The sequence below is a fragment of the Cimex lectularius genome, unplaced genomic scaffold (genome assembly GCF_000648675.2).
Source record: "Cimex lectularius strain Harlan isolate CLEC.00 unplaced genomic scaffold, Clec_2.1 scaffold17, whole genome shotgun sequence".
Lineage (NCBI taxonomy): Eukaryota > Metazoa > Arthropoda > Insecta > Hemiptera > Cimicidae > Cimex > Cimex lectularius.
The window spans coordinates 96,818-121,633 of NW_019392640.1; the positions used below are offsets into that span (position 1 = coordinate 96,818).

Genomic DNA, 24,816 nt, shown 5'->3' on the forward strand with positions numbered 1-24,816 from the left:
TAGTTTCTTTAAGACTTTTTCTTTTGGTTGTATACAATTTATAAAGTTTTGGTTAAAAAATAAAAATACAACGATTCAATTAATAAAACTTATTATTATACATTATGAATAAATAATTTATTTAAAATATTATTTTGTCATATGTTATAAATTTAAAAATTGCTGCATTTGATTGCACAAACAATGTTTTTATTAATTTCATATTGCTTAAATTGAAATATAACTATCGAAAATTTTTAACTGTGATCCAGAACGTGAGAACTGTCGGGATGACGATACCGGCCCTGGAAAAAAGATTAACTTTGAACCAAATTCCTACCAGAGTTATAATTTACAATTGAGAAAATTCTCACAGTATCAATGGTTTGATAAATTTATGGTGCTTCAGAACAGAATATTTCTCTATTCGAAAATCTTTATGCTCGTTAATATCTCTTAAAACTTCTTTATAACTGAAACAATTCAATATTCTAATTAATATTTGGTGACATGTTTTAAATAGTGAGTTAAATAAATTTCCTTTTATTTTATTTCGTACATCACTAGCAGACTCACTGTTTAAAGACAGTAATATCAGCAGAAACCTGCACAAGTAATAAAAAAATTTAGAAAGTCATACGGACCTTGTATAGTTAGCTGCTGCAAGTATTGCAGAAGAAGGTGAAACCGTCTTTATATGTATATTTGAATGTTTCCTCAATATTTGATTTAACTAAAATAAATAAGTAAATTTTAACATAAATATGTAATAGGAAAAGATATTTTAGTTATTAAAAATTTCTTGCCTTAAGAATATCACATTTACTACTGCGAACTGCTTCAAGGAACAACAAAGGGGGCCTTGTTGTCCTTGGTTCTGGACCGACTAAATTCTGAAAACAACAATTATAATATTCTTTCTAAGCCTTTTGTCCAATAATTTCTTACCAAATAGGAAATTCGTGCTCTCGGCAGATTTATACGATTTTCTAAAAACTCCACCCTCTTCAAGTGTTCCACACTAGACCAAATCTTATTAGGGTCATTGCTGTTCAAAAGAAGACACATTAAGACAATTTAGCGATTTAATATCAAGTTTATAACTTACAAATTGTTTTTTGTTACAACGGTATGGCAGAGTTTCATAAAACAATATCCTGTCGCGTAGGCATCCCAGCCGGCATCATGCATATGCTGATCATTAACTATATTTTAGAAGTTTTATATAAGATATTTTTGTTTACGCAATTTTGTAACCAAAATAGAATAACATGAATTATTGTAGTTCATAATAATCATTTCAAGCCTCCAAAATATAATTATCATTCCATAATAAATCAACCATACTTTTTTGATTGTTTGTTACACTTTAGGTGCTAACTGAAATTAACAGTTAAAATAGAAAAAATAAATTGTTTTAACAAGATAATGTCCACAAATAAGCCATATTTTCATAGTTAATAATTTTATAAAAATATAAATTTAAGATAATTCAAAGCTAAGGTAATTCAGCAATGAGATATTTATCAAGTGCCAAGCTTTCAGCCTATATTTGACCTTCCTCAGTGATGAGGTAAAGATAAAAGATGCTAAATGTATAAATAACAGCAACAATCATTGGTTAATTGATAATTGATGTCTACTTTTGAACTTTTTGAATTAGACAGACTTCCCTTTCACAATACTGATATGCTAACAAATTACATTTTTTCTGGTAATAACATCAACACAATAGACATAGAAATGTAAATTTAACAAAGGTCATGTGAAATTAGACACAATTAAAAATTTGGTATTACCATTATCGTAGATGCCACTGTCAAATACTATCCTTGGGCCGTGGAAAACATTATTTTTATCTCTGTAATAATTGTATAAATTTCCTAGTGAATTGTTTTCTAAAGCATCTGTAAGGAAAAGAAGGATATATATTATATTGTACTTTTATTATAGTATAAAAGTATAAATTGACAAACCTTTTTTGGACATTTTTTTTATTTCATAACTCATAAATTTTGTATCGTATATATGTGGGAAAAGACGGTGAAGTTCAGATTTGAACTCAGAAAAAGATCCTAGAATGATAATTATTAATTATTGCTGTTTTTTATTAAATGGTTTAACTTACGAGGAAGCTCATCGTAAAACTGGTTGTACATTGTGAGCAAATCTATGAACAAGTTATGACCTACTAATGGTTTTTTGCACTCCACCATCATTTGATATACTTTTGAAAAACCTAAGAGGGAGTCCAAAATCTTTTCTTTGATGTCATTCTTATCGAATTCAAATTTTTTTCTATCAACCTCCCCAACGTTCTTAACTAAAACCTGCAATTGTCCAACTAATAAGAGTATTCAGTCATGTAATTATAGAAACAAATGATGTTTATCATTGTCAAATATTAAAACTCACTATTTCCGATGTTTCTTGAAATGTCCACAGCTTAGGGAAGCGAGTTCTAATTTCATCGTGTAATAAATAATTGTAATTGTGGTCGTCTTTCTTACAAGGCACCTGCCGACTTTCCCCTTGTGTGCAGTTTATGTACCAATGGCCGATCTCAGATGATAATTTTGTTATACACCTGTATTCATCATATGTCACCGCTTCTATAAGACTGTGTGTCAACTTACCAGATTCTATTTCCGATTTGATTTCCCGCTCTTGTGTTTTATTCAAACATGTTATGCCATCATAAAATCCCTAAAACAAAGGGAACAAAACAAAAAATAAACTTTTAAAACAACAAAGAAGTTTGTGATAATTATTCAAAAGATACCTTATTGAAGTCAAATTTATTGTCCCTAAGAAATCTCACTGTAGACGCCTTAAAAACTACAAATTGGTTTAGTGGCCCAAAGTCATTTGGGAATATATAAAATTTATACAAAGAGGCTTTGTAATGGTTAAGGTCTCGGTTGAAAATAAAAGGTGTTAGCCCAACTTGTAAAATTACACATCCACTAATCTTTCCTCGGATTTTTGCGTATCTATCATCACCTCCATCAAATACACTTGAAAAAAAAATGAAATAATAATTTATGAAAATAAAATGTTAATGAAGGTTAGGAATTAATATTGAGGGATGGAATTTATTAGTTGTTTTTTTCGATGATTTTTTTATGGCCAGCTACCGACAGTGAAGTCATACCAGCCCCCTATTCACTTAAGGGATGGAGAACTCAATATTCCACCATCGGCCCTCTTCCTTACTCATTCACCCAAACAAAAACTATATAATTACATACACAAATAACCAAATTTATATACAAACAAACACACTGTTTAGCTACACAATAATAAAATATATCATATTTACAATATTTACAGATGAGTTAATATAGTTAGTTATAGGAGAAGGGGAAAAACACGTTTCTCTTAAAATTCGGAATAAGAGACCCAACAAGCCACCCAAACAAATTTTATAATATAATGAATGGTCAACATGATAAATTATGAAACTACTCTAATTAATGCATATACCTGATATGTATAGACTTTTTTTTTAACAAAGTTTGGGCATAGTGTTTTGTGAAAAACCATTTGCACCAATGAATTCAGCATCAAAAAATCCTGCTATCTTGGAGAGTTAGATCAAAAATATTTTGGACCATAAGAAACTAGACAAAAAATAAAAGTTTACATGACTGTGGGTTTTTCCCAAATATGGCCTGATAAAATTTTTTTATATATATAGTAGGGGGGGAGCAGAATTAAACACCCTGTATAGCTGTTACACAGATATACATATATCTATATACTCTGCCGAATGAATGCCAATTGTAGATGTAATATGTAAAATTGTACAAAACACATAAGTAGGTAAAAAATGAATAAGAAAATAAAAAAGGAATAAATAACCCCTGACCAACAATATTACAGTGGTTTAAGTTTTTATGGTGTCGTATAAAAAATTAAACAAGGCCACCCAGATAGACTATTCCTCCTCCAAATGCCTCTCGACTTCTTTCTGTGGGACCATATCAAGTTAAAAAAGTTACACCAGCTTTAAAAACAAACCAATCGCAATATGCTAAACAAACACATTATGTTGACATCCATTACAATTGAGAAATTTTATTTAGATGAATGGTGAAATGAAAACGGCATAAATATTTCTTTAAATTTGTACATTGGGACTGCAGTAGCCAAGTGGTTAGCGTGATACTCTCGGCTCGTAGACCATAACCCCTGGCCCTTTTTTTCTTAATACTCTTCTCTCAATATTACAATGCATCATCAAATGCACATGTTTTCTTTGTCTAATATGCTATGTTCATAAGACCTCCTATCCTCTGTATACCCAATGTGAGTCACTGTACATTGAATGATTTGACATGCACTATAAAAAAAATGCTTGTATACTGGAGTTAGGTAAATGTACTTTACAATTCTAACTTATAAGATATAAGGTATAAAAAGATTTCTGGTAAGCAGACAAGCAAGAGTCTAGAGAAAAAAATATTTTGAATATATCAAAGATTCAAATATACCTATTTTCCACATCAAAATCAGTGGGTAAATTCGTGAATTCACAATCTACCGAGTAGTAGGCGCATTTATTCAGATCGTACTGTATTTGGTTGAGGTGTTCCTCGAAATTATGTCTGTTGACTTCTACCATTTCAATTTATGAGCTGATTTAGTATTTTTTGCTTCAAAGAGATGGCTTTTTCTTGGCTGCAAAATGATTCCTATGGATCTCTCACTTGCGAATACTGTAAAAGAAGAATGTGTGAATATGATAAAAAGCTATATCAAAACTGTAAACAAGTGACAATTACGAGTTAGGGACTTAGGGTACAAAATACAATTAAAATTTGTATTTGTCGATAAACAAGGAATGAAAACAGGGAGGTTTCATGACCACCACGTGAGTTGATTAGCAATGGCGCCTTTCGTACTTATCATTTGAATTTATTTGTCTTTTAATTGTATTTTTTTAATCTTTATCTATTTATTTTTAAAACTGTTACTATGTGAAAAAATTCTATAAGAAATGAGAAAAACAAATTTTATAGCGCCTACAAGGCATACGAAATGTCAGTCGTAACTGCTACAATTGCGGTTCCAAAAATCATTCGTCGAAATTTATATATATATATATATATATATATATATATAAAACAGTTCCGTGACTGGCTGAAAGACAACGCACAGAAAGGATTTTTGAACCACCCTTATCTTGTATTTATACCCAGGGTGTGTCATATTCTACAGTTCACCCATTTAATTCGGAAACGATTAATTTTAGGAAAAAATGGTCTTATACAAACCCAAAGCTAATTATGGCTAGGAATCGCGTGGTGGTAACATTAACATAACTTTCTCATCTAGCAGGGAAATGACACTAACTTTGTTATTTCAAATGAGAACCCCATATTTTTATTGTACAGTTCGATTCTAGAGCTTATTTTATGCCACTTTTACTGAAAGGAAAATTTTGATAGGATCGACCATTTCTGAGTTATGTCCGACGGAAGACGCGTGAGGGGGTATGCTTTTGTATCAAGATGGCTCTTTCCGTTTATTTCGGAAAAGATTAACTTTAACAAAAAATGGTCTTATACAAACCCCAAGTTAATTTTGGCTAGGAATAGATTCCAAGGATATGGTAACCATTAAGAAATCGTAAGCAATCCGTAGAGTACAGACGCAGGCCTTCTTCTCTGCTCAGCATCAACAAAAACAACAAACATATCTCTCTTCTCGACGCTTATATACATTTTTGTTGGAAACCACAACATGAAATGAATTCTCAGATATACATTATTGTACGAGTTCAAGAGGATTAACTTCGAGAAAATGACAGAAACAAAAATAACAGTAAGAGATGTCATTTGAATCTGTTACCACCACGTGATTCCTAGCCAAAATTAACTTGGAGTTTGTATAAGACCATTTTTTTTCTAAAGTTAATCGTTTCCGAATTATATGGGTGGACTATAGAAGTTGATACACCTTGTAAAAAACAGTTCCCTGAATGTGAGGCAACACACAGACCAAACCGCTAGATCTAAGGGGCTGAAATTTCGACAGTGCAGTCCTATAATGACATGGGTAGCCGCTAAGAAAGGATTTTTTGAAATTCCATCACTAAGGGGATCACATGGACAATTATTTACCATGTATAGACCGAAGTGAACTGAAGAAAGAAGAATTTGAGAAACGAGACATATTACAAAGGAATTTTTTTTTTTTGTCGCGGTCGCAGAGTTGGAAGAGGAGGAAGAAAGGCAGAAACCAAAACGAAAAGCATGGGTGCATGAAACACCAAACGCCTTACATTTGGAGAATGTCACCGTTATTTTATGGAAATGATCTTGTTTTCAAACTTATCTTGAAACATCTTGGCCTCCTAGTTACCGATTGCCTCCATGTGAACCGGACTAGGGACAGATACATAAACCTACGCCCTCTTCTACTCAGAATCCGGCCTAAATTTAATGACATGCCGTTTTAAAAAAATTTAAAAGAATTTTCTCTTGGTTTGGCCGTAAAAATAGTGTGACTTGGAGCGAAAGAATTTTCCACGCTTGAAAATTTCACCTGCTCGATCACCATCAATAACTTACGATGTGAACTTTCACGTTATTCACGATGAACTCATATTAAATCACGAAGTACTTTTGTGAAAGTAATTGATAAAAATACCGACATCACTACCCCCCAAGATAAAAAAAGTCAATTCTGTCAAGTCAAGTCAGAAGTCAATTCTGTCCAATTCTATTCTTTTGAGTTGAGCGTGAGAATTCCAAGTAAGTCTTTTATCGATAGAAATACCTAAATAGCGAACGGTTTACCACGGTTGATTCACCAATGTCGGTTATTGGGAGAGGAACAGATTTGTAGTGGATTGAAGCAGAGATGATATAGCGAATAGTGTAAGTTATTACAAATGATAAAGGTAGGGTGAGTATGTTGTTAAATCTCTTTAAAAATAATTCTTACTCACAGTTTGATTTTTTAAGGTTTTAAACAACCATCTTTATTTATTTCTAATATAAAATTACCCTTTATACTAGGGTGAAAAGAATTAATTAATTGGAGGAATTCCTTTAACCCCTCTAGTATTCCCGACCACCAAACTAAATAAGCACTATCTTTTAAAGAAATTGGTGTAAGTTGGATTTGGTTTCATTGAGTCTGATAATTTATTTCTAGAACCATTCTTCCAGGAGAGATTGTACTGTTCTGAAGACCACTGGGTCTGAGTTTGCTGATGGGATTGTGGTATCGTCTTCTTACTACTAGTTACTCGGAAGTAGTAGGATTGATAGAAATGTGTACAATATATTTGGGATTTATCTTAAAATAAAAACCCACAATTAAAAGAATTGAGTTTTAGTTTAAATGTTTGTTTTATACAAGTAACGTTTGTTTTTTTACGTTTTTCGTTTTCCTATTGTCTGTCTTTTTCCGTTGTTTTGCCCCGCACTCGTCTCCCTCCAGGATAGGGACTCCTGTACAGTGGAAGGCGCTCTTATCGCTACATTTATACTGAATAGAAAATGGGTCCGAGGATGCTGCCTTGCGAAACACCTGCTTGGCGTAATAGCTGGGGAGAAGAATTTTCCGATTCGTACCTTAATGGAAGGATGGTCTTAAGTTTCCAGAGCAAGCCTGGATCCCACACTCGATCAAAGGACTACCTAACGTCTAAGAAAGCACCCGAGCAGTATTCCTTCCGCTTAAGGGAAAATACAATGATCTCTATCATGAAAATCAAGAGTCTATTTAAATCAAAAATAAATGCCTTTAAAAAAATTCCTACGTAATGTCATAATAGTGCAAACTGTTATATACATCTTATATACCAGAACAGTGTTTTTTCTTTAGAAGGAAAAAGAAGGAAATCTTGAACTACCCACCAATAAACCATTAAAGACAATGGTGACGACGAGAACGATAATGATGACGAATTTGTCGTCGAAGTTGTTGACGGGCTTGGAATAGTGTTATTAAAAGTTGAAGAAGAATGGAAATTTAGTTTTGCCGATAAATACAGATGATTTGCACTTCTTTTATAGAAAATTCCCTAACACTATTCAATTCAAAATGAGTACCGAATATCGCGAGCATTACGAGTGGGCCAAAAAAGACTTGTACACAAGAGAGTGAGTCTACGGATCGAAAAGAACTAGTTTCTATCTTATTTGCCTACAATTTCGGTTTCGCAGGGGCAAGAACATTGGACTACATCACCCTGAACCTGTAAACTACTTGGCTGCCATAGAAGGATGGAAGCCTCTAAAAGTGGAACCAGAAAGTGAAGAGATTATGGCTGAAAGAGTGAGCAAAAATTGTTATTATTCGGTTTTTATGAACGTTCTTGGGCATGAGAATATTAAAAAGTTAGTCTAATATTGTTTGTATCTTAGCTCACTTATTTAACTATGTTTGCCATCGTATGAAAAGGAATACTGGAGTTAAGAGTTAAAGTGAGCTGCTGGTCATACTTTTAGTTGAGGTTGTTTCACTTATGCCAGCAACATTGTCTAGAAATCCGAGGATATATGGAAATATGGGATTCGGAGTACAACATGGCTTAGCAGGAGCCGGAACAACGGTTTCAAGAAGATGGAAATGGGCTCTGCCAAAACATGTGATACCCTGAATAATAGAATTTATTGATTACACATTTCATTACACAAATTAGACCTAGATTAGAAGACCTAAGGGTAATGACCCTCGCAGCGGTTTTGTTTATCGAAAGAAAAATCGACTCAGCGAGTCCACCATAGCTGTAGCATTGTGCTGACACACGTTGCAAGAGTTAACAACAATGGAAATAATCTTTTCCTGGCGAAAAGTATTAATCGTAACCGACCCCTGGAGATGGCGAAATGCCTATACTTAACTAATAGACCACAATAAACATCGACGATAGATAGACCAAAAACAATCGGCAACGATCAAATTACCTGCCATCACCCCGCAGACCAAACAGTCATCTCTCAATTTCATACAAAATAGCCAACTAATTTCCATGCCATTCTTACAGTTGCAACTATAATTCCCAGAAAATGCTGTCTTCTGAAGATAGATCTGGAAAATTAGACTAAGTGCGAAGGCGGTATCGACAAAAATAGTGGAAAGCACATTATAAATATTTTTCACTTGAAAAGCCTATCCACATTTCGATCCTCAGATTATTTCAGAGATTCCACTAATGATGGAATTCGGATATTTTTGAGAGGAAAAAATTCAGCAAGCAGCAGAGGGGACTTGATTGCCAATGTGGTTTAATCAGAATTTCGTCATGAGTTTGCGTTTGGTTGAACCCTGAATGTTTTTGTACTTCGATATTTTTGCAGTTTCCTACTCAACAGCAGTGTAAATACAGTTTACAAACATCAAATACTTTGCTTTGATCGATCAAAAATATTTTTCTATTGTCACAGGCAAGTCGCAGAAATGAAACTGCTTATCCTTAGGTTATCTCTGATAGTAAAGTTTCTTTCAATTAAACTAGTGCCTTTCTGCAAGCATATTTATTAAAAGAAAAAATCTTACTTTAAAAAACAAAGAATTAATATATTTTTTAAAACAAAATTTAATCAAGACTATTGTATAAAAATAATAGGAGCGAAAGTATTTCTTAGATTAAAAATTTCGTTTCAGATGAAGAAGGAATTCGGGGCATACAAATCTTCACTGATTCAAAAGAGAAAAAGCCAGGATGAAAATGTGTTTTTAACCAGCTACCAGACTACTTTCAAACCGGAGTGTAATTGTTTTTTCTTTTTTAATTATTTTTGCCTAAATCTTCTCTTCTCCATTGGTTTAGATAACTACAGGCCTTCATTTTCCACTTACGAAAAAGCTGCAAAAATGTACGCCAAAGAGGTTGACCGAGACATTGAAGACGAGTCCGATATTAAAGGTTTCTTTATTACTCCTTAAAAAGCAATTTTGGTTCGTGTTTTTAGAGTAAAATCTCATACAGTCACTTGTGTACAACTAGGCAATAGTCTGGATGGAAGAGAGGATAGAGTAGAAGATAGAAAAGGCATATACGATCTTGTGAAACATGAAGAACAAGAAATCAAACCTGATACTACAACTACCAAGTAAATACTCTTTCATTTCATTAGTACAATATTAATAATATATTCCATACATCACATTCCAAAAATAACTCTATGCCATTTAAATTTAGAGCAATATGACTGTTTAAATTTTTTTTAATGGAAAACTTCCCTTATCATTGATTCTTTAAGTCCCTTAAATTAATATCCCATATGATATCGTGGAGAGATGGCGTGAAACTTGGATTTATCTAGAACAGACGCTTGTTCTATCTCTTTCTGCAAATTGTGTCTGTCTCAAAATGATCGATGTGGAGGAGCGTTGTCTTTTTTCGACATTGCTTAATACCGGTTGATAAACCCGGGTTATTCTTTAAAACATTCACCATTGAACAGAAAAGATCGGACGGCGTGACATCAGGGTTACACGAGAGGCAACATGCTCTATCCATTCTCCAAATTTTGTTTGTAGATTGCTTGACACCGTTTTATCAAAGTCCTGTCGTTTTGAACAAGAGCAAAGGCCCACTTAAGAATTTCACTTATTTAAACTTCATCAAGCTGCTTGAACCGTCGGCATTGGGTATCCCACTTAAGATTAATATATGCTTTCAAAATAAGTCAAAATCGAAAAAAAATGACTAAATTCGGAATAGATCTACACACCACCACCTTAATTGTGTTTTTCCAAGTGGATTAGGTAGACTAGAAGCCTTGTTTATCTGGTGGCCATTCTGGAATAACCTCACACTTTCAGATAATTCAGCAAGATGGACAACTGGGAGACTATGAAGCTTATCTGAAAGCCTTTCCTGTGAACTGAAACATCTGCAACGTCATCTAAAATTACTTTATCAGCCGCCTTCTTGCTTTGTGCTTTTTAACATGGATATATATATATATATGTTTTTGGGCTAACTATGCTAAGTTTTGACGTGGCCATTTTCTGTTCGAAGATGTCGAGTTACCGGGAAGAGAGTAGGGTTAGGTTATGAATGGTTTGGTTAGGTTATGTAGGGTTATGAATGGGTTAGATTAGGTTGGCTATGGTTGGGGAGTAGTCAATGTTTTTCTGTGAAGGGAATAAAACAAACGCAAGTCGATGTGCGAGTTTGTCATTCACTATCTGTCTCCCTGCTTGCCTGTCTCTCTCTCTCTCTCTCTATCTCTATCTCTCTCTCTCTCTCTCTCTCTCTCTCTCTCTCCCTCCCTCTCCCTCTCTCTCCCCTCTCTCTCCTTTCTCTCTTTCACTCTCTCTCCTCTCTCTCTCACTTTCTCTCCTTTCTCTCTCTCTCTCTCTCTCTCTCTCTCTCTCTCTCTTTCTTTCTCTCGCCCTTTTTTTTCTAATAACACTTTAGTAAAGAGCAAATGACTATTTATTCTGATATTGTTGCCTTTCCTTGTCATTATAACCTATGAAAAATAATCTTCTCTTTTATTTATAATTTATAGGCATCGTATTGTAATTTGCGAACACTCTGTATCAAGGTGTGATGTCACAGTCCATGGCAGTGTTGAGACTGAATCGATCTTCAAAGAAATTTGAGACCGCCTGTATAAAAAATTCACTAATTTCGTGGTCCGCTTGACCAATTAATATATTATAATTAATTAAGGTTTTTAGTTGAGATAAAAAAGTCAATGGCACGAGCAATGGCATGAAAAATGGCAAAAAGGAGGGAAAATTCAAAAGGTGCGGTTGAGATGGGAAGTTGGTGTCCGAGTGGATCGAGGTCACCATAGCTCAAGTGGTAGAGCAGCGGCGTATCAAGCCGAAGATCGTGGGTTCGAATCCCGCTCGTGCCATTGACTTTTTTATCTCAACTAAAAACCTTAATTAATTATAATGTATTAAAATACTTAAATATGACAATCTGTAGACATATTTAAGGTTGTTTTGCCCTGATGATGACCTTAAAATAGGTCGAAAGCTTAGCATTAGCAACTAAATTTGCTTTCTTCTTCCTCAAGACCATACCCTTGAACCAGAGAGTTCGTAAGTGAAAAATTGTCCATACTTCTAATACTGAAAATATAAACTTCATAAGATAACCAATCTTATTGCAATAACATGTAATTGTTATAACAGAAATCAAATTCAGGAAGTACAAGAGGAAATTCTTGGAGCCGACGAACTTGCACAAGCCGCTATCGAAATGATTAAAACAGGTTATTAATTATACGTTTAAACTTTTATCATCGATAGTGTAAGTGTTAAACATTATATGAAAATTTTTCATCTCTATTTCAGATTTCTCCAAAGGAAGGACGTGGAACTTGTGCAACTTGCCTTTGGTCGATGCCGAAGAGAGATACCACAGATACAGAGAATATTTGGATAAATCGTCAAAGAAAAAAATTATGCTTAATAAAATTTACCGTTGCTGATGTAATTGACTTTTTCCTCCAGAAACTTTTGGATCATAGATGAAATAATGAATGTACAAAACAAATTTTTGTATAAGTTTATTACGTTTTGTATGTTTTCGATTTTTAAACAAATATTTATTTAAACAACTTGAAAAATACTATTTAAAGTTTAATAATGATCACAATTACGGTTCAATTATAATTAGGATTAGGCAAATTTATAAATGCAAAATTATAATTAGGAAAAGTGTGTTTTTCCAAATCCTTGTGTCCTCAAATCGGCTTCACCTTCAAATCCTTGGAAAATAGGAATTTCCAGATGGTAAAGTCAAAAAATTAAATTCCACCACTTTATAAATTGGGTAGGAGGGCTTAGTATAAACTGGATTTTGGCCGGATATCGTCACTAACTTTTAAAATGGAATGTAAGATATTTCTCACTGCCTGTGTAATTCTTTGCCTATGTGAAGTCTTGGCCATCCCGGATTGTATGTACAAACCTATTTATCCTCTTTCTACATTTTTCTTTGTTCGAATAAACCCAACAGTGACTTATTTTATTTATCTCTTCAAAGTAGAAAACGTTTATATAATGGGGGTAAAAGATATAAGCTTGTTTCTTGTTATTTACATGTTATTCAATATACTCATGAACACAAAACTTAATGTAATCACAAAATCATGTATCACACGTGCTGTAATAATTCTATCCCAGCCGATTTGTGGTAAATTTGTCTAGATACATGGAGTACTCTGTGTAACAGTGAAAAACTGCATGTTCTTTCTTTTTATTTGAAATAAATATAAAAAGTAGAAAATACAGGCGAGTTTTTTAATTTTGAAAGTATAGAATTTTCTGACTCATGCTTCATGTCGTCAAATGATGTTCTTTACACCTGGTGGTAAGATTGTTTTTATACAGCCCCATGTTTCTGTTTCAGGTGGTCATAGAGGTTTGTGCCCGTATATAGGCAAAATTAGTCCCTTCGGGTTCGATTTCGGTCCCGAGGAGGATAGGCCATCCTTATGCGGGAATCTTTGCACGTCAGATGTACAGTGCGAACGTTATGAAAAATGCTGTCCGACCACCTGTGGTTATATTTGCCACAGAGCTATTCATCTTGTCGATTAGAGAAAAACGTATGTAATCATTGTGCCACATATTTATTACGATGTCCATATTAAAAATTAAATTTATTTGGTATTGTTTATCAACGTATGTTTAATCAATCACTCCCCATCATTTTCCCTAAGAAGTCTAAAGCCTAAGATTGTCTGAGAATTTGTACATATATCTGTGCACCTTTTAATCCACTTTTATGTACGTTATGCACAGAGTTCTATTGCATTCGATCTCAGCTTGGAAAATTGGTAGTGTGGGGCCTAGATGGTTCGCTAGGTCAAAATTTGTTTCCTTAACTCCTGTCTTCACTCGACGTTCTATTTTAGTTATTCAGAAATCGTGAGATGCGGTCTGGTGTGATGTAGGTTTCAGAAAAACATTTTCTTTATCGTGCCAACGTTTCGATCTTTATTGGGATCATTTTCAGGGCTCAAAGTGTTTGTCTTCTGTGTAATTATGCCATTCTTGCGTGTCGTGTTGAGAGTGCCTCTGTGCATCAACTCAGCCCTGAAGATGATCTCAATAAAGATCGAAACGTTGGCACGATAAAGAAAATGTTTTTCTGAAACCTACATCACACCAGACCGCATCTCACGATTTCTGAATAATTATCAATTAACGATCACTAATCACACAGTTTAGATCCATTTGTACACAATAATAAGGCCCGTCTGCTAAATTCAGCGGTTTTATTCTTCCGAACACATCTCATTATTTTTATTTGGAAGGGTCTGTCAAAATTTATTTTCATTTTGCCAAACGTATTATTTATTTCTATGCTTTTTTAGGATTTTATTATGGCTTTCTCTTAGGTAATACTTCAGTTTGTCCTCCAGCACTTTTGTATGCCATCCTCTGAATGTTTCCAAGGTGGCAACCAAAGTCCATTGAAATTGGGCATGAAAAAGATCAACGATCAACTTATTTTAGACAACCAAAGTGAAAGCTTTGGAACTAACTAAATTTTGCATTTTATTTGTTTTTTGAAAAAGAACACTAGCGTCAACCCCCAGTTGAGCTGCTTGTTCCTCTCAATATATTGCATTAAATGCGTTTTAAATTTTTTCATATAACTATAAAAGAGCTACCAACTAACATTGAAATCAGGCATTTAAGCTTCGTTTAAACGCGATAGTTCTCTAGCAATAGTATGAGAGTGGTACACTGTGACAGTATGCAGTTTGACGTGGTTTCTTGATAGTAGTTGAAATGGGCGAAGAATTATCGCAACGGCTGATTTTGTTGTTGAAGTTGCCAAAATTTACAGTTTAAAGAAATGGGGAGCAGCAGAAGTTTGGCTGCACCCTTTTGAATTATTTTTTAACATCAGGACAGGTTTGTCGTTAACTAAAATCGGAGATCATTCAAAAACATCGGAGGATTGAACTGGCATTTTAACGAAACTATTAGGTAGGTACTTGCTTGTATTAACTTATTTTGACAACTTGCAAGCATGAAAGCGTGATAGGGGTGTTTACATATAGTAGTTCGTCGACTATCGCAGTAGCTACTCTTAACTATCCGGCCGAACTATATATTGGGAGAATCCTCTTATAACTAGAAAGATGGTTGCATGGCGATAGTGCAGTAACCTAGTGCAATGACGTGGATTAACCATACAAGACTTAAGGCCAACACCTTAACAGAAGACTTGTAAACGAAGACTTAAAGCGAAGAAATATCCAGTGCATCTAATCTTTCCAATCAAAACCCTCGGACAAACTGCCAAAGCTCCTTACTCTCACTGTCTACAAAGACCTAAATGTTACTTTTGTCAACGATCTGATCCAATCCCGATTCCAAATATTCCACACCAAGCTGTTAATCCATCCTAAACCCAAGGACTTTCTTTCCCAGCCACGACGCCTTCAACGGACCTCCTCGACTCCTAAATTCCTCATATAGAGTACCAGCCGGCAAGCCAGTTTCTCTTAACCTGGGCCCTTCTGGATCACTGCCATAGTATCGCTAGTAATAGTTCGAAATGATAGTTATACTCACAAACTCTTTCTTTGCGATACTTTTGAACTATAGAATTGATATAATCACTTTTTCATAAGTCATTACCATTATTTTTTTATAGCGTTAGTGTTGTAATCGTGAGAAAAAACCATATACGCACATATTTTAAATATGTATTTTTTAAGTACATACTAGGGATAGGGATAAAAGAGCCTGCCACACTACTGCACTTGACCTGAATGGATCTATTGTGATCCCTGTTATTTATAACTCACTGACCAGCTTCAGGTTATTAATCAGCCTCCATACCTTTGCCAGCGGCTCCTTAGTGTAGGATCTTGCTTGTGGTTTTCTTTGGCCTAGTTGAAAGAACCGAAGAAGAAGAAGAATATAGAATGTGTTCTGCGGTCCTCCTCTTCCTGGCAGCATCTGCACAGTGTTTCTTCGGTCTGTATTCCTATCCGGTGCATGTGCCTTCTTAAGTGGCAGTGCCAGGAGTCCAACCATAATCCTGGTTCGGGTGCAGTTGCCTTCCAGTAATTCTTTTGTAAGTTTTGCGGATGGTCCTTCTATGAATCTATTCGCGTGCCTCATACCTGTAGTATTGTTCCACTAGGTTTTGGACTCGTTAAGATGTATTCTCTTTTGTGCAGGGTGCTAAGCCACAGTAGGGTTCAGGACCCAGAAAGTCCATGTTGGCCTCCTTTTTGGCCAATATGTCAACCTTTTCGTTGCCTCTATGCCCCGAGTGCCCAAGGACCCAAAGCCAGGGTCAGGCCATTGGTGTCGCTGACTTCCATCAGGGCCTCAATGCAGTTCGGTCACACTCTTTGCCTTCGCCTCTCATGAGGCTAGACGCTAGGGCCCTACTAAGTGCTGCCTGACAGTCAGAGAAAATGGCTATCTTCCGGGGATGTATTCCTAGCCTTTTTATTTTTCTGGCGCATTGTTCAGTCGCTATGATTTCATACAGGAAAACTACAGCATATTTACTTAGGTTTACCGTCAGTTCGGTCTTTGGGTTCAACTCGAAGACACCAGCTCCCGTACCCTTGTCGGTTTTGGAGCCGTATGTACAGACTAGAAATAAATTATTTTTACATTAAAATTTTTTTAACCAAGTTCACCAAGTTTAATAAGAAGGGATTAAAACTCAGTAGCGCCCCCTACGGAGTTAAATACAATTGACGTGTTTGATGTACCTGTCCAGAGGTTGAAAAAAAAAAGCATTTTGCTTATTTGAACATTAATATAAATTATTCTAAATGACTAAAAACAAATCACTCTCGAAAATCATTATAATAAATGCTGTTATAATTCGCAGTATAAAAAAAATTGTTTGATATGGTAGGCTTTGGTATCGGATTGGGTTTTCTCCGAGGCTCGCCATTTTATTTTAGTGCGTCAAGGTCGTCGCTTCGACTGCGACGTATAAGTTTTGTGAGTGAACGTAGGAAATCGTCGTTCCGACGACTGTGGGATCGGCTCCCCGACGTGATAAAAATCGTCTTTCGGTTTTTTTTGTAGTCTTTTCTCCGCCCCTCTCAAAGGTAGCTTTCACAAACGAATCGGAAGGATCATTATTAAATTCGGGACCTGTAACCATGGATTGCTGAATAAGATGTCGACTTTGAAGGGATCAGCCGTTTCTCCATCCGGAGACGTTTTCTCCCACTGTGATATTGTAGATGTTAGAGGATTTGACGATGGAAAAGAAGAATCGTTCTTTACAGCCCTCGACCAAGGGCAGTGGAACTGATTCTAAAAAGACACCAGGTTCGTCATTTTGATTTCTTAGAAAAATCCTGATTGCAGGTTTTATTTTTTTATAACAGTCTATTTAGCGTTGTCACGTCGAACCTTACCAATGAAAAACATCACAAGTATCAATAATGACGACGATTTCGTCCTGCCAACATTGCATCACATAATGATATTTTTGTATATCTTTAAAATTGGATCCGGCCATGATCATCCTGTCCCCACCTATTCACACTGGAATGTAAATTTTTTTTCACCCTTTATTAAAACTAACATTTAATAGAGATTGTATTTGAAATACTCAAGTAGCGATAACAGGCGGACCAGGATGATCACAATGTTGACTTAGGACTAGGTGTTACTGACCTGTTCAACACGCACCATGGTGACCTCTTATCAAATAAAAAAGTTATATTTGTTTAAAATATTTTAAGCTGTGGTATGATGTTCCATTCCTCCAATTAAATAAATAGTTGTTATAAATAATTTTAAGTGATTGTACACAAGTGGAAAACAAATTGCGACATTATGTCATTTATTCCCTAATCTTGTCTTGAAAGTATTTAATGTCTACGATGATATGATAAAATTGTTTTCCTTTTTCGTATCAAACAGGCATAAGCTCATCACATCCCCGCATAAAGATGGATAGCTCTTGTTCAGTGATCAAAATCAAATAATCCTCCTAAGGAAAACCATCATGACCAGACAATTTTTTCACCCCATTCAATTTCTTCAAAGAAAAGTATTTCCCTTAACTGGATATTCTAACAAACAACATGGGCACCATGTTTATAGATTTTTCAATGAAAAAGTCTCTTATAAGCGGTCAGCATACAGAAAACCAACTGGGGATTCTATGGACAGATAATTTTCAAGTTTTTCTCACAATGCAATAAAGAACTCTTTCAGATGAGGCATCTAGTCAACTAGTTGTACAGAAGGGTGATGTTCCTTCTTGTTCCTTCTCTTGTAGAAGTGCTGCTTCCTCGGGTTCTAATATCGTACAAAAAAAGAAGTTGATTCCATTAGTAGCCTGATGTGAAACCAGCCAAGAAATGGTCTTAACAAGGGTAGTCAACTAGTTGTGAGTGTAGTAGGCGACTGAGTTGAATTGACAATTAATAGCCTTGTCAGAAATAGTCCTAATGTTTTGGGAAATTCACACCCCACATGACCCCCTCATGGAAACCTTTGAAGCTTCCTGGACAGTTTTCCAATTGTGCAGATTCAGAAAAAAAAACTTTTTACAGAGAAAGGGTCAGCCATACAAGTCCACATAATAAAATTTTAAAAAATATACGTGCGTACATACATTTTGATTCAATTTGTTTTTTTACTTTTGCTTAACGTACCTAATGCTTTTTCTGTAATTTGATTCATTTTCATTACCTATCCTCACTGGCTGACTTCATTTAGACATGTCATCATCTTCAGTGTGTCTGTCCACAGGCCGAAATATCACAATTTAATATTTTTTATTTATAAATATAGAATATGTGTGAGAGTATAACTGCAGAGTATATGGACCCTTCTAATAACCAGGCAAAATCTCATTCTCAAGTGGTATCCACTTATAAGAGGTTTGACTGTATTTTATGGCACTGTACACAAATATTGATAATTTTTATAAATTTATAAAATTCATTGACTTAAACTGTACTGTTAGTGTACAAATTATTTAAATTCCTTCTCCACTGTGAAGGAGTGTTGCTATGCAACTTCTCTGTAAACATGTGCTATTGTTATACCATTTTTAATTAATTTATTGATTTTGATTGAATTTATTATTACATATTTTATTAATTTTTGTTAAAAGCGAGGGGCTCTGTCGGGATTCAAACTCAGAACTGCTAGTGAGTTTGATGCTTTTACTACTCAGTCACCTCAGTCTTTCTGTACTTTTAACTAACAAGTTAATCATGAAACTTTAACAAAATCTCAATTATATATAATGGCAAAGAGCAATACCTAACTCTAAACCTACATTATTTTAGTTTCATGGCTAAATATAACCATCAATAAAGTTTGATCATCCAGTTCTCTCTGTTTACACTTTCTTGGTTCATATACCTCAATTAATTATATTGTGGGGGAGGTCAGTGGCTGTAATGGCTTAGGCGTTGACACGGCACTCATCACTGTAAGGTAACAGGTCCTGCATTTGAACCCAACATACATACAAATGGGCTTTTTTTTTTTCAAAAACACCGGTTGAAATATCCTCGGAAAAAAATTAAATTTATGCAAAATGCTTTACAAACTTCTTTTTAATTCAGAATTGAGATATACTTGCCTTTAGATCTCATTAATTTTTTTTTAATTGTCTTATCTACTTTGATACTGATAAGGACTTGAGTGGAGTTATTCACTAGCAGTGAGTTAGGCAGCCAGCATTAAATTTGAAAATTTAACGAAAAAACAAAATTTTATTGTAAACTTCTTTTTAACCATTAACTTGGTAAAACAAAAATATTACAAAATATTTTATTTGAATTATTATTTTATTTTATTTATTTTTTAATTAGATTCCAGTATTCTGATTATTGGAAAAATAGTTTTAGAAGCACAAGTAAATTTTTAATAAAAAATGTATCGCCCATGATACATTGCAAAGAGTGCGGTCCTAAACAAAAATAATTCAAATGAACTTAATTATTGTATAATAAAATTTTATAATTTTTTGTTTTGCTTTGGGAGGGAGACAAAATCTTATCTCCCCTACTTTAGTATACATGGTACATGGCATGAAAATAAATAAAAAGAAGTCTTATTAAGCATAATAAGAAATTATGATTGTAAAACCTCCACAGCTTGGCAACATCGCCAGTAAGACATTTATAAAAATGGTCATGAAAACAATAATTGATACCATTTTTAATGTTTAATCCGGAAATTAGGTCATTTTAACATGTAAAAAAATATTTCTAACTTGTAAAAAATTAAGGGATGAGTTGAAAAATAAATAAGGCAAACCTATCTTTGGTCAACCCTGATTAGAGTAAGAAGAAGTAACAGAAAAAATGATTTTACAAATTTATGCAGAAAACTGTTGAAGAAAATGTAACGTTCAAATTTTAAATGGTAATTATTTAGATGTTAATGAAAATATGCACTTTTTGTATGCAGATTATTTTCAATAATGCAGCATCATAAGTTCAAAATATTTATATCCATCCTGACTAACTACAAAGTTATGAGCAGTATAATATTGCACCAAGCCTTGTACAATTCACTAATTACAACCCAAATTTACCACTCTTAGGAACTGGGGTTTTGTAAATTGCACCAATTTTGATTAATTTAACCTTTTGTTTTTAATTTATAGATGGGCAAAATGGAAAGCAATTTCCCCGTGGCAACCGGAAACGGGAGCCCACGGGCAGTTCCAACAGTGTGGTCAAAAATGAAACGAGAAGACCGCCTCCTCAGAAACACCAGATTTTCGACAAAAGACCCAAGCCAAGAGGCTTCAATGGGGGTCGTAGAGAGAATAGCCAGGTATTTTTTCCTCCCATAATACATACCGAAAAAATATTCATCTTTATATATTTATATATATATTTTGTTTTGGATTTTGTCAGATAACTGGGGCAGCGCTGGATGATGAAGAAATTGAAGTGCTCTTTACTGAAAGGAATAAGAAGCAGAACTTGACTCATCTCCTTAATTTTCATTATGAGCCGAGAAGGGTGGCAGGTGAAAGGTCTCATGTGGAACATCGACAGAATTATTCGACCAAATCTCTCATGTCAACACACGTGCATAAATACAACAAGGAGCAGTTTCTGCAAGCTAAGTGAGTCTTGTTTTGAATTAACAAAATGTTAGGTTTGTGTTAACAAAATTTGTTATATAAATTATTTATTTACATATTTAATAATAAATAAGTTAGGATATTTTTTTTCCAGTTGTCAGTTTGTTGTTAGCGCAGATGGAGATTATGGTTGTAACCTCGGAGATCCTGATTTGCTTGTTGATTGGCAGTTTGTCGAGTTGATTGTGAGTATAAAATTGTTTAACAGTTTTTCAATTATTAATCAAAGTTTTAAATTATAATTTTAATTTTAGAGAGTTGGTAGCAATGAGACGATCACATGTCCCATTTGTCTATATCCACCAACAGCTGCCAAAATCACGCGATGTGGCCACATTTATTGTTGGATGTGCATCCTTCATTACTTGGCTCTAACAGATAAAACATGGAGAAAGTGTCCTATATGCTATGAGGCCATTCATAACAAAGATCTTAAAAGGTAATTTTTTGCTTAGTGAAATGTGATTGTAATAATTAACAACCATGATTTTAGTGTTGAATGTGTCGAGCGAAATTCATACACAGTTGGGAAAAACATAACCCTTCAGTTGATGAAGCGTGAAAAAGGCTCCTTAATAGCAGTGCCTGTGAACGAGTTCCCGGCGAGATCAAATCTGCCTATCCTTGACTTGTCTGAGAAAAATTTAGTCACCGTATATTCTAAATTGTTGCTTGCCCAACGTTCAGATGTAAGATCAATAATTAATTAAAATCTCGCACTTTTTACTTATTTCGATCTAATACATAAATAGATTGATGAGATCATTAACAAAGAAAAGTCCCAACTTGAAGAGCAACTTAAAGAATTTAAAGGTCAGCCAGAATTATGTTTTATTGAACAAGCGCTTGAGAATTTAAACCAGCGCATTCTCAGCTTAGGCAACAAGGTATTAATATTAATATATGAAGTTTAAATACAAGTATATTTATTGTAAAATTTTACAGGTAACCAGTGCTTCAGAAGCCCAACCGGTTGATGTCCAAACTGAAAATTCAAAGGAAGGGAACAGTGTTTCAGAGCCTGCTTATGTAAAAAAAAAATGCTGTACATTCCAACCTTGTTCCTGTATAACTAATTTATACAATTTTTTTGAAGGATTATTTTGAAAATCAGCCATTGTCAAATGAACAACGCCAGTCTGAATCCATTGATGAGATGGGAGCAGCAGATAAATGGGACGAAAAAATTAAAAATACGTAAATATACTTTTTTTTTATAGTTTTGTCTCATTGTTAGTACACTTTTGGGTATTTGATTCCTTCAGAAATCAATCTGAAAGTGTTGGTTCAGAGTATAACAACGAATTAACTGTGGCTGACCTTGAATTTGAAAACCCGACTTCAGCACAGCCTACAAAATTTTTCTACTTTTACCAAGGTAAAAAGAAAAAAAATTATTCTAATATTTGTAATACTTTTATTTCTCTCACTCGACAGCTATTGATGGCCAGGAGATTTATCTTCATTCTATTAATCTTCGTATGCTTGAAAAGTCATATGGGAGTCTTGAACATTGCCCAGTCACAATACAAGGAAAAATTGTTGAAAAAGAAGTCGGTTCGATGACAAGGGAATTGAGGAAAAGGCTTAAATATTTACAGCACGTACCTATTACTTGCCAGTTTGAAGTTGTTGAGCTTAATTTACACATGCCTCTCATTTTAAAAGAAGTATTGGAGGAATTTCATGGTAAGCACAATATTAGTTCAACTTTAACTGAACAATGTATTGATCGATTATTCCATTGTCTTCAGAACAACTAGAAACACGTAAAAAGCGAAGGCAAAGGCAAGCAAGAGCGGAGAGAAAGCGGGAGAAAATGATAGCAGAGACTGTTATGAGTCAATTTGGCAGGGGCCCAGACCCCAATTTACGCATTGAATCGCACTATCATTTCCCAGGATGTGGCGAAAATGATTTCCCTCGACAACCACCAAGGTGAAAAGTTAATGAAATGGAAACTTCCCATCTCAACCCCACCTTTTGAATTTTCCCTAAAATAAATGGCAAAAAGGAGGGAAAATTCAAAAGGTGGGGTTGAGATGATGGGAAGTTGGTGTCCGAGTGGATCGAGGTCACGATAGCTCAAGTGGTACAGCAGCGGCGTATCTAGCCGAAGATCGTGGGTTCGAATCCCGCTCGTGCCATTGACTTTTTATCTCAACTAAAAACCTTAATTAATTGCAATATATTAATTGGTCAAGCGGACCACGAAATTAGTGAATTCTTGACAGCATGCATTAATAACAGAGTTATGCTTATTTTTAGGGATCAGGCTTCAGGAGCATCAAGCAGATCATCAAGTCCTCAGCCGGTCAGGAGCCGTTCACCAACTTCAGCTGCAATGGCTGCTTTGTCTTTAGATGCTCCTGACGACAGTGGACCTTCATTCGCACAAGTATGTTTCTTCTTTGCCAAATATCCTATGGATTTTAAAAAAACAAATTTTTAGATGCTGAGAGAAGGAAAGACAACTATGCCGCTCGGAGATGCCTGGCCTTCTGTTGCAGACGCCAGTTTTACACCGACTACCACCTCTGGGGCATGGAGTCAGCCAAGGAGACAAAGGCAGCCAAGTGTCAGGCTGGAAGAAGAAAGCGAATATTCGTTCTCTCCCCCGGCCAAGCCTTCATTCAATTTTGCTGAAGCACTCGAAGCCGCAACAAGAAATGAAAAAGGTTTTAATCTATTTTATACAATTATAAAATGCAAATTAACAATTATATTTGTGTTTTAGCGAAAGAGCAAAACCAAGGGAGGAAAAAGAAAAAGAGACAGCAGAGAATTCTTTTCACTGGATTATCGGGCGATCCAGGCAACTAAACAACCGAATGCAAAATACTCCAATTAAATTCATAGTAACTCAGCTTCCAAGTAGTCTGTGGCAAAATAAAATTATAGTATGTGTACTTTCATTATGATGTATAAAAAAAAGCTTAAAAAAAACTCCCTTACCTAATAGCAAAACAAGCATCAACTCCCGTCAACCTTAATTTTTGTTAAATTTTATATTTCCATACTTACCGAATTTTAATCTTCATCTTTATTTTGTGGCCTCACTGGCTCGTAATTTTGTTACATCATTTTTTTCTCTTTATAATTACATTACTGCAATGATATATTTGTAAACTATGTTATTTTATAATTAATTTTGACTCAGCAGTTTTTTTGTTTTTTTATTACTGGTAAGGTACTGTAATTAGAGATTGATTATACTAGTGGTCTCTCACATCATATAAGAATATAGTGCATATTGGTGTCGTAAATATGTAGCTGTTCTTTTTTTCCCCCTTTTTTTTTTTTACAAAATTTCTGTAGACCCATCTTACCATCTTATTTAATTAAGATTATATTACTTTGGAATATTTCAAATAATAAATTAATAGTATGTTAAATATAATTTTTGTTAAACACTTCTCCAATTTCACTTGATTCTGATTTCGCAACTAACCCTTCACAAACATTGCTGGAAATTAATAGAAACTTAATGTTAGGTAATTGACACAATGAAAAAAATAAGAAATCATTTTAATTAATCATAATGTTTGTTAATCTGAGCAATTCGTTGAGATGAAAAAGCTAGTGTATAGCTCTATGCGATTTGAATCCCGCTCGCGACATCTTTTTCCGCTCAAACGGAACCTTAGATAAAAAGTATGATTAATTAAAATAATACTATCAATTATGACTACTAAATACATATGTGGAATAAGAAATAATGTTCAGTATGTAAAGAAATCCTTGTAAAAACATTGTCGGTATAGAAAAAC

At 34.5% G+C, this 24,816-nt stretch overlaps 4 protein-coding genes across 10 annotated transcripts in view; 3 read left to right on the top strand and 1 right to left on the bottom strand.

The window, feature by feature from the left end:
* Nucleotides 1–13,555, top strand: part of LOC112127434 — a 66,830-nt gene extending 53,275 nt beyond the window's left edge. For all 3 annotated transcript variants that reach the window (XM_024228451.1, XM_024228450.1, XM_024228453.1), the window contains one exon: nucleotides 13,325–13,555. In XM_024228451.1, the coding sequence (XP_024084219.1) occupies nucleotides 13,325–13,515 (191 nt within the window). In that variant the 3' untranslated portion in view covers nucleotides 13,516–13,555. The remainder of the gene's footprint in view (nucleotides 1–13,324) is intronic.
* On the bottom strand, nucleotides 152–18,997 carry LOC106661310 (pre-piRNA 3'-exonuclease trimmer-like). 3 transcript variants are annotated; one of them, XM_014384609.2, is made up of 13 exons: nucleotides 18,622–18,997; nucleotides 4,476–4,700; nucleotides 2,762–2,996; nucleotides 2,395–2,685; nucleotides 2,108–2,309; nucleotides 1,956–2,054; nucleotides 1,779–1,886; nucleotides 1,088–1,184; nucleotides 928–1,027; nucleotides 786–872; nucleotides 624–712; nucleotides 354–452; nucleotides 152–284 (listed from the first exon to the last, which is right to left on the bottom strand). In XM_014384609.2, the coding sequence occupies exons 2-13, from the start codon at nucleotides 4,604–4,606 to the stop codon at nucleotides 224–226; spliced, it is 1,599 nt and encodes a 532-aa protein (XP_014240095.1). In that variant the 5' UTR covers nucleotides 4,607–4,700; nucleotides 18,622–18,997; the 3' UTR covers nucleotides 152–223. The 3 variants fall into 3 exon arrangements, with proteins under 3 accessions (XP_014240095.1, XP_014240094.1, XP_024084201.1); XM_014384608.2 differs by lacking the exon at nucleotides 18,622–18,997 and adding an exon at nucleotides 4,767–4,854; XM_024228433.1 differs by lacking the exon at nucleotides 18,622–18,997 and having other exon boundaries at nucleotides 4,476–4,760.
* LOC106661311 lies at nucleotides 7,926–12,406 on the top strand. 2 transcript variants are annotated; one of them, XM_014384610.2, is made up of 7 exons: nucleotides 7,937–8,099; nucleotides 8,163–8,274; nucleotides 9,607–9,712; nucleotides 9,773–9,868; nucleotides 9,950–10,055; nucleotides 12,103–12,182; nucleotides 12,265–12,406. In XM_014384610.2, exons 1-7 carry the CDS (start codon nucleotides 8,041–8,043, stop codon nucleotides 12,399–12,401), a joined length of 696 nt encoding a protein of 231 aa, XP_014240096.1. In that variant the 5' UTR covers nucleotides 7,937–8,040; the 3' UTR covers nucleotides 12,402–12,406. The 2 variants fall into 2 exon arrangements, with proteins under 2 accessions (XP_024084212.1, XP_014240096.1); XM_024228444.1 differs by having other exon boundaries at nucleotides 7,926–8,099; nucleotides 9,607–9,868.
* On the top strand, nucleotides 16,835–24,117 carry LOC106661309 (RING finger protein 10). 2 transcript variants are annotated; one of them, XM_014384606.2, is made up of 15 exons: nucleotides 16,835–17,244; nucleotides 20,558–20,730; nucleotides 20,814–21,028; nucleotides 21,141–21,231; nucleotides 21,301–21,485; nucleotides 21,540–21,735; nucleotides 21,799–21,933; nucleotides 21,992–22,075; nucleotides 22,143–22,243; nucleotides 22,312–22,424; nucleotides 22,484–22,735; nucleotides 22,801–22,984; nucleotides 23,315–23,444; nucleotides 23,499–23,724; nucleotides 23,784–24,117. In XM_014384606.2, exons 1-15 carry the CDS (start codon nucleotides 17,157–17,159, stop codon nucleotides 23,867–23,869), a joined length of 2,259 nt encoding a protein of 752 aa, XP_014240092.1. In that variant the 5' UTR covers nucleotides 16,835–17,156; the 3' UTR covers nucleotides 23,870–24,117. The 2 variants fall into 2 exon arrangements, with proteins under 2 accessions (XP_014240092.1, XP_024084193.1); XM_024228425.1 differs by lacking the exon at nucleotides 16,835–17,244 and having other exon boundaries at nucleotides 21,125–21,231.
* The last annotated feature ends 699 nt before the right edge of the window (nucleotides 24,118–24,816 follow it).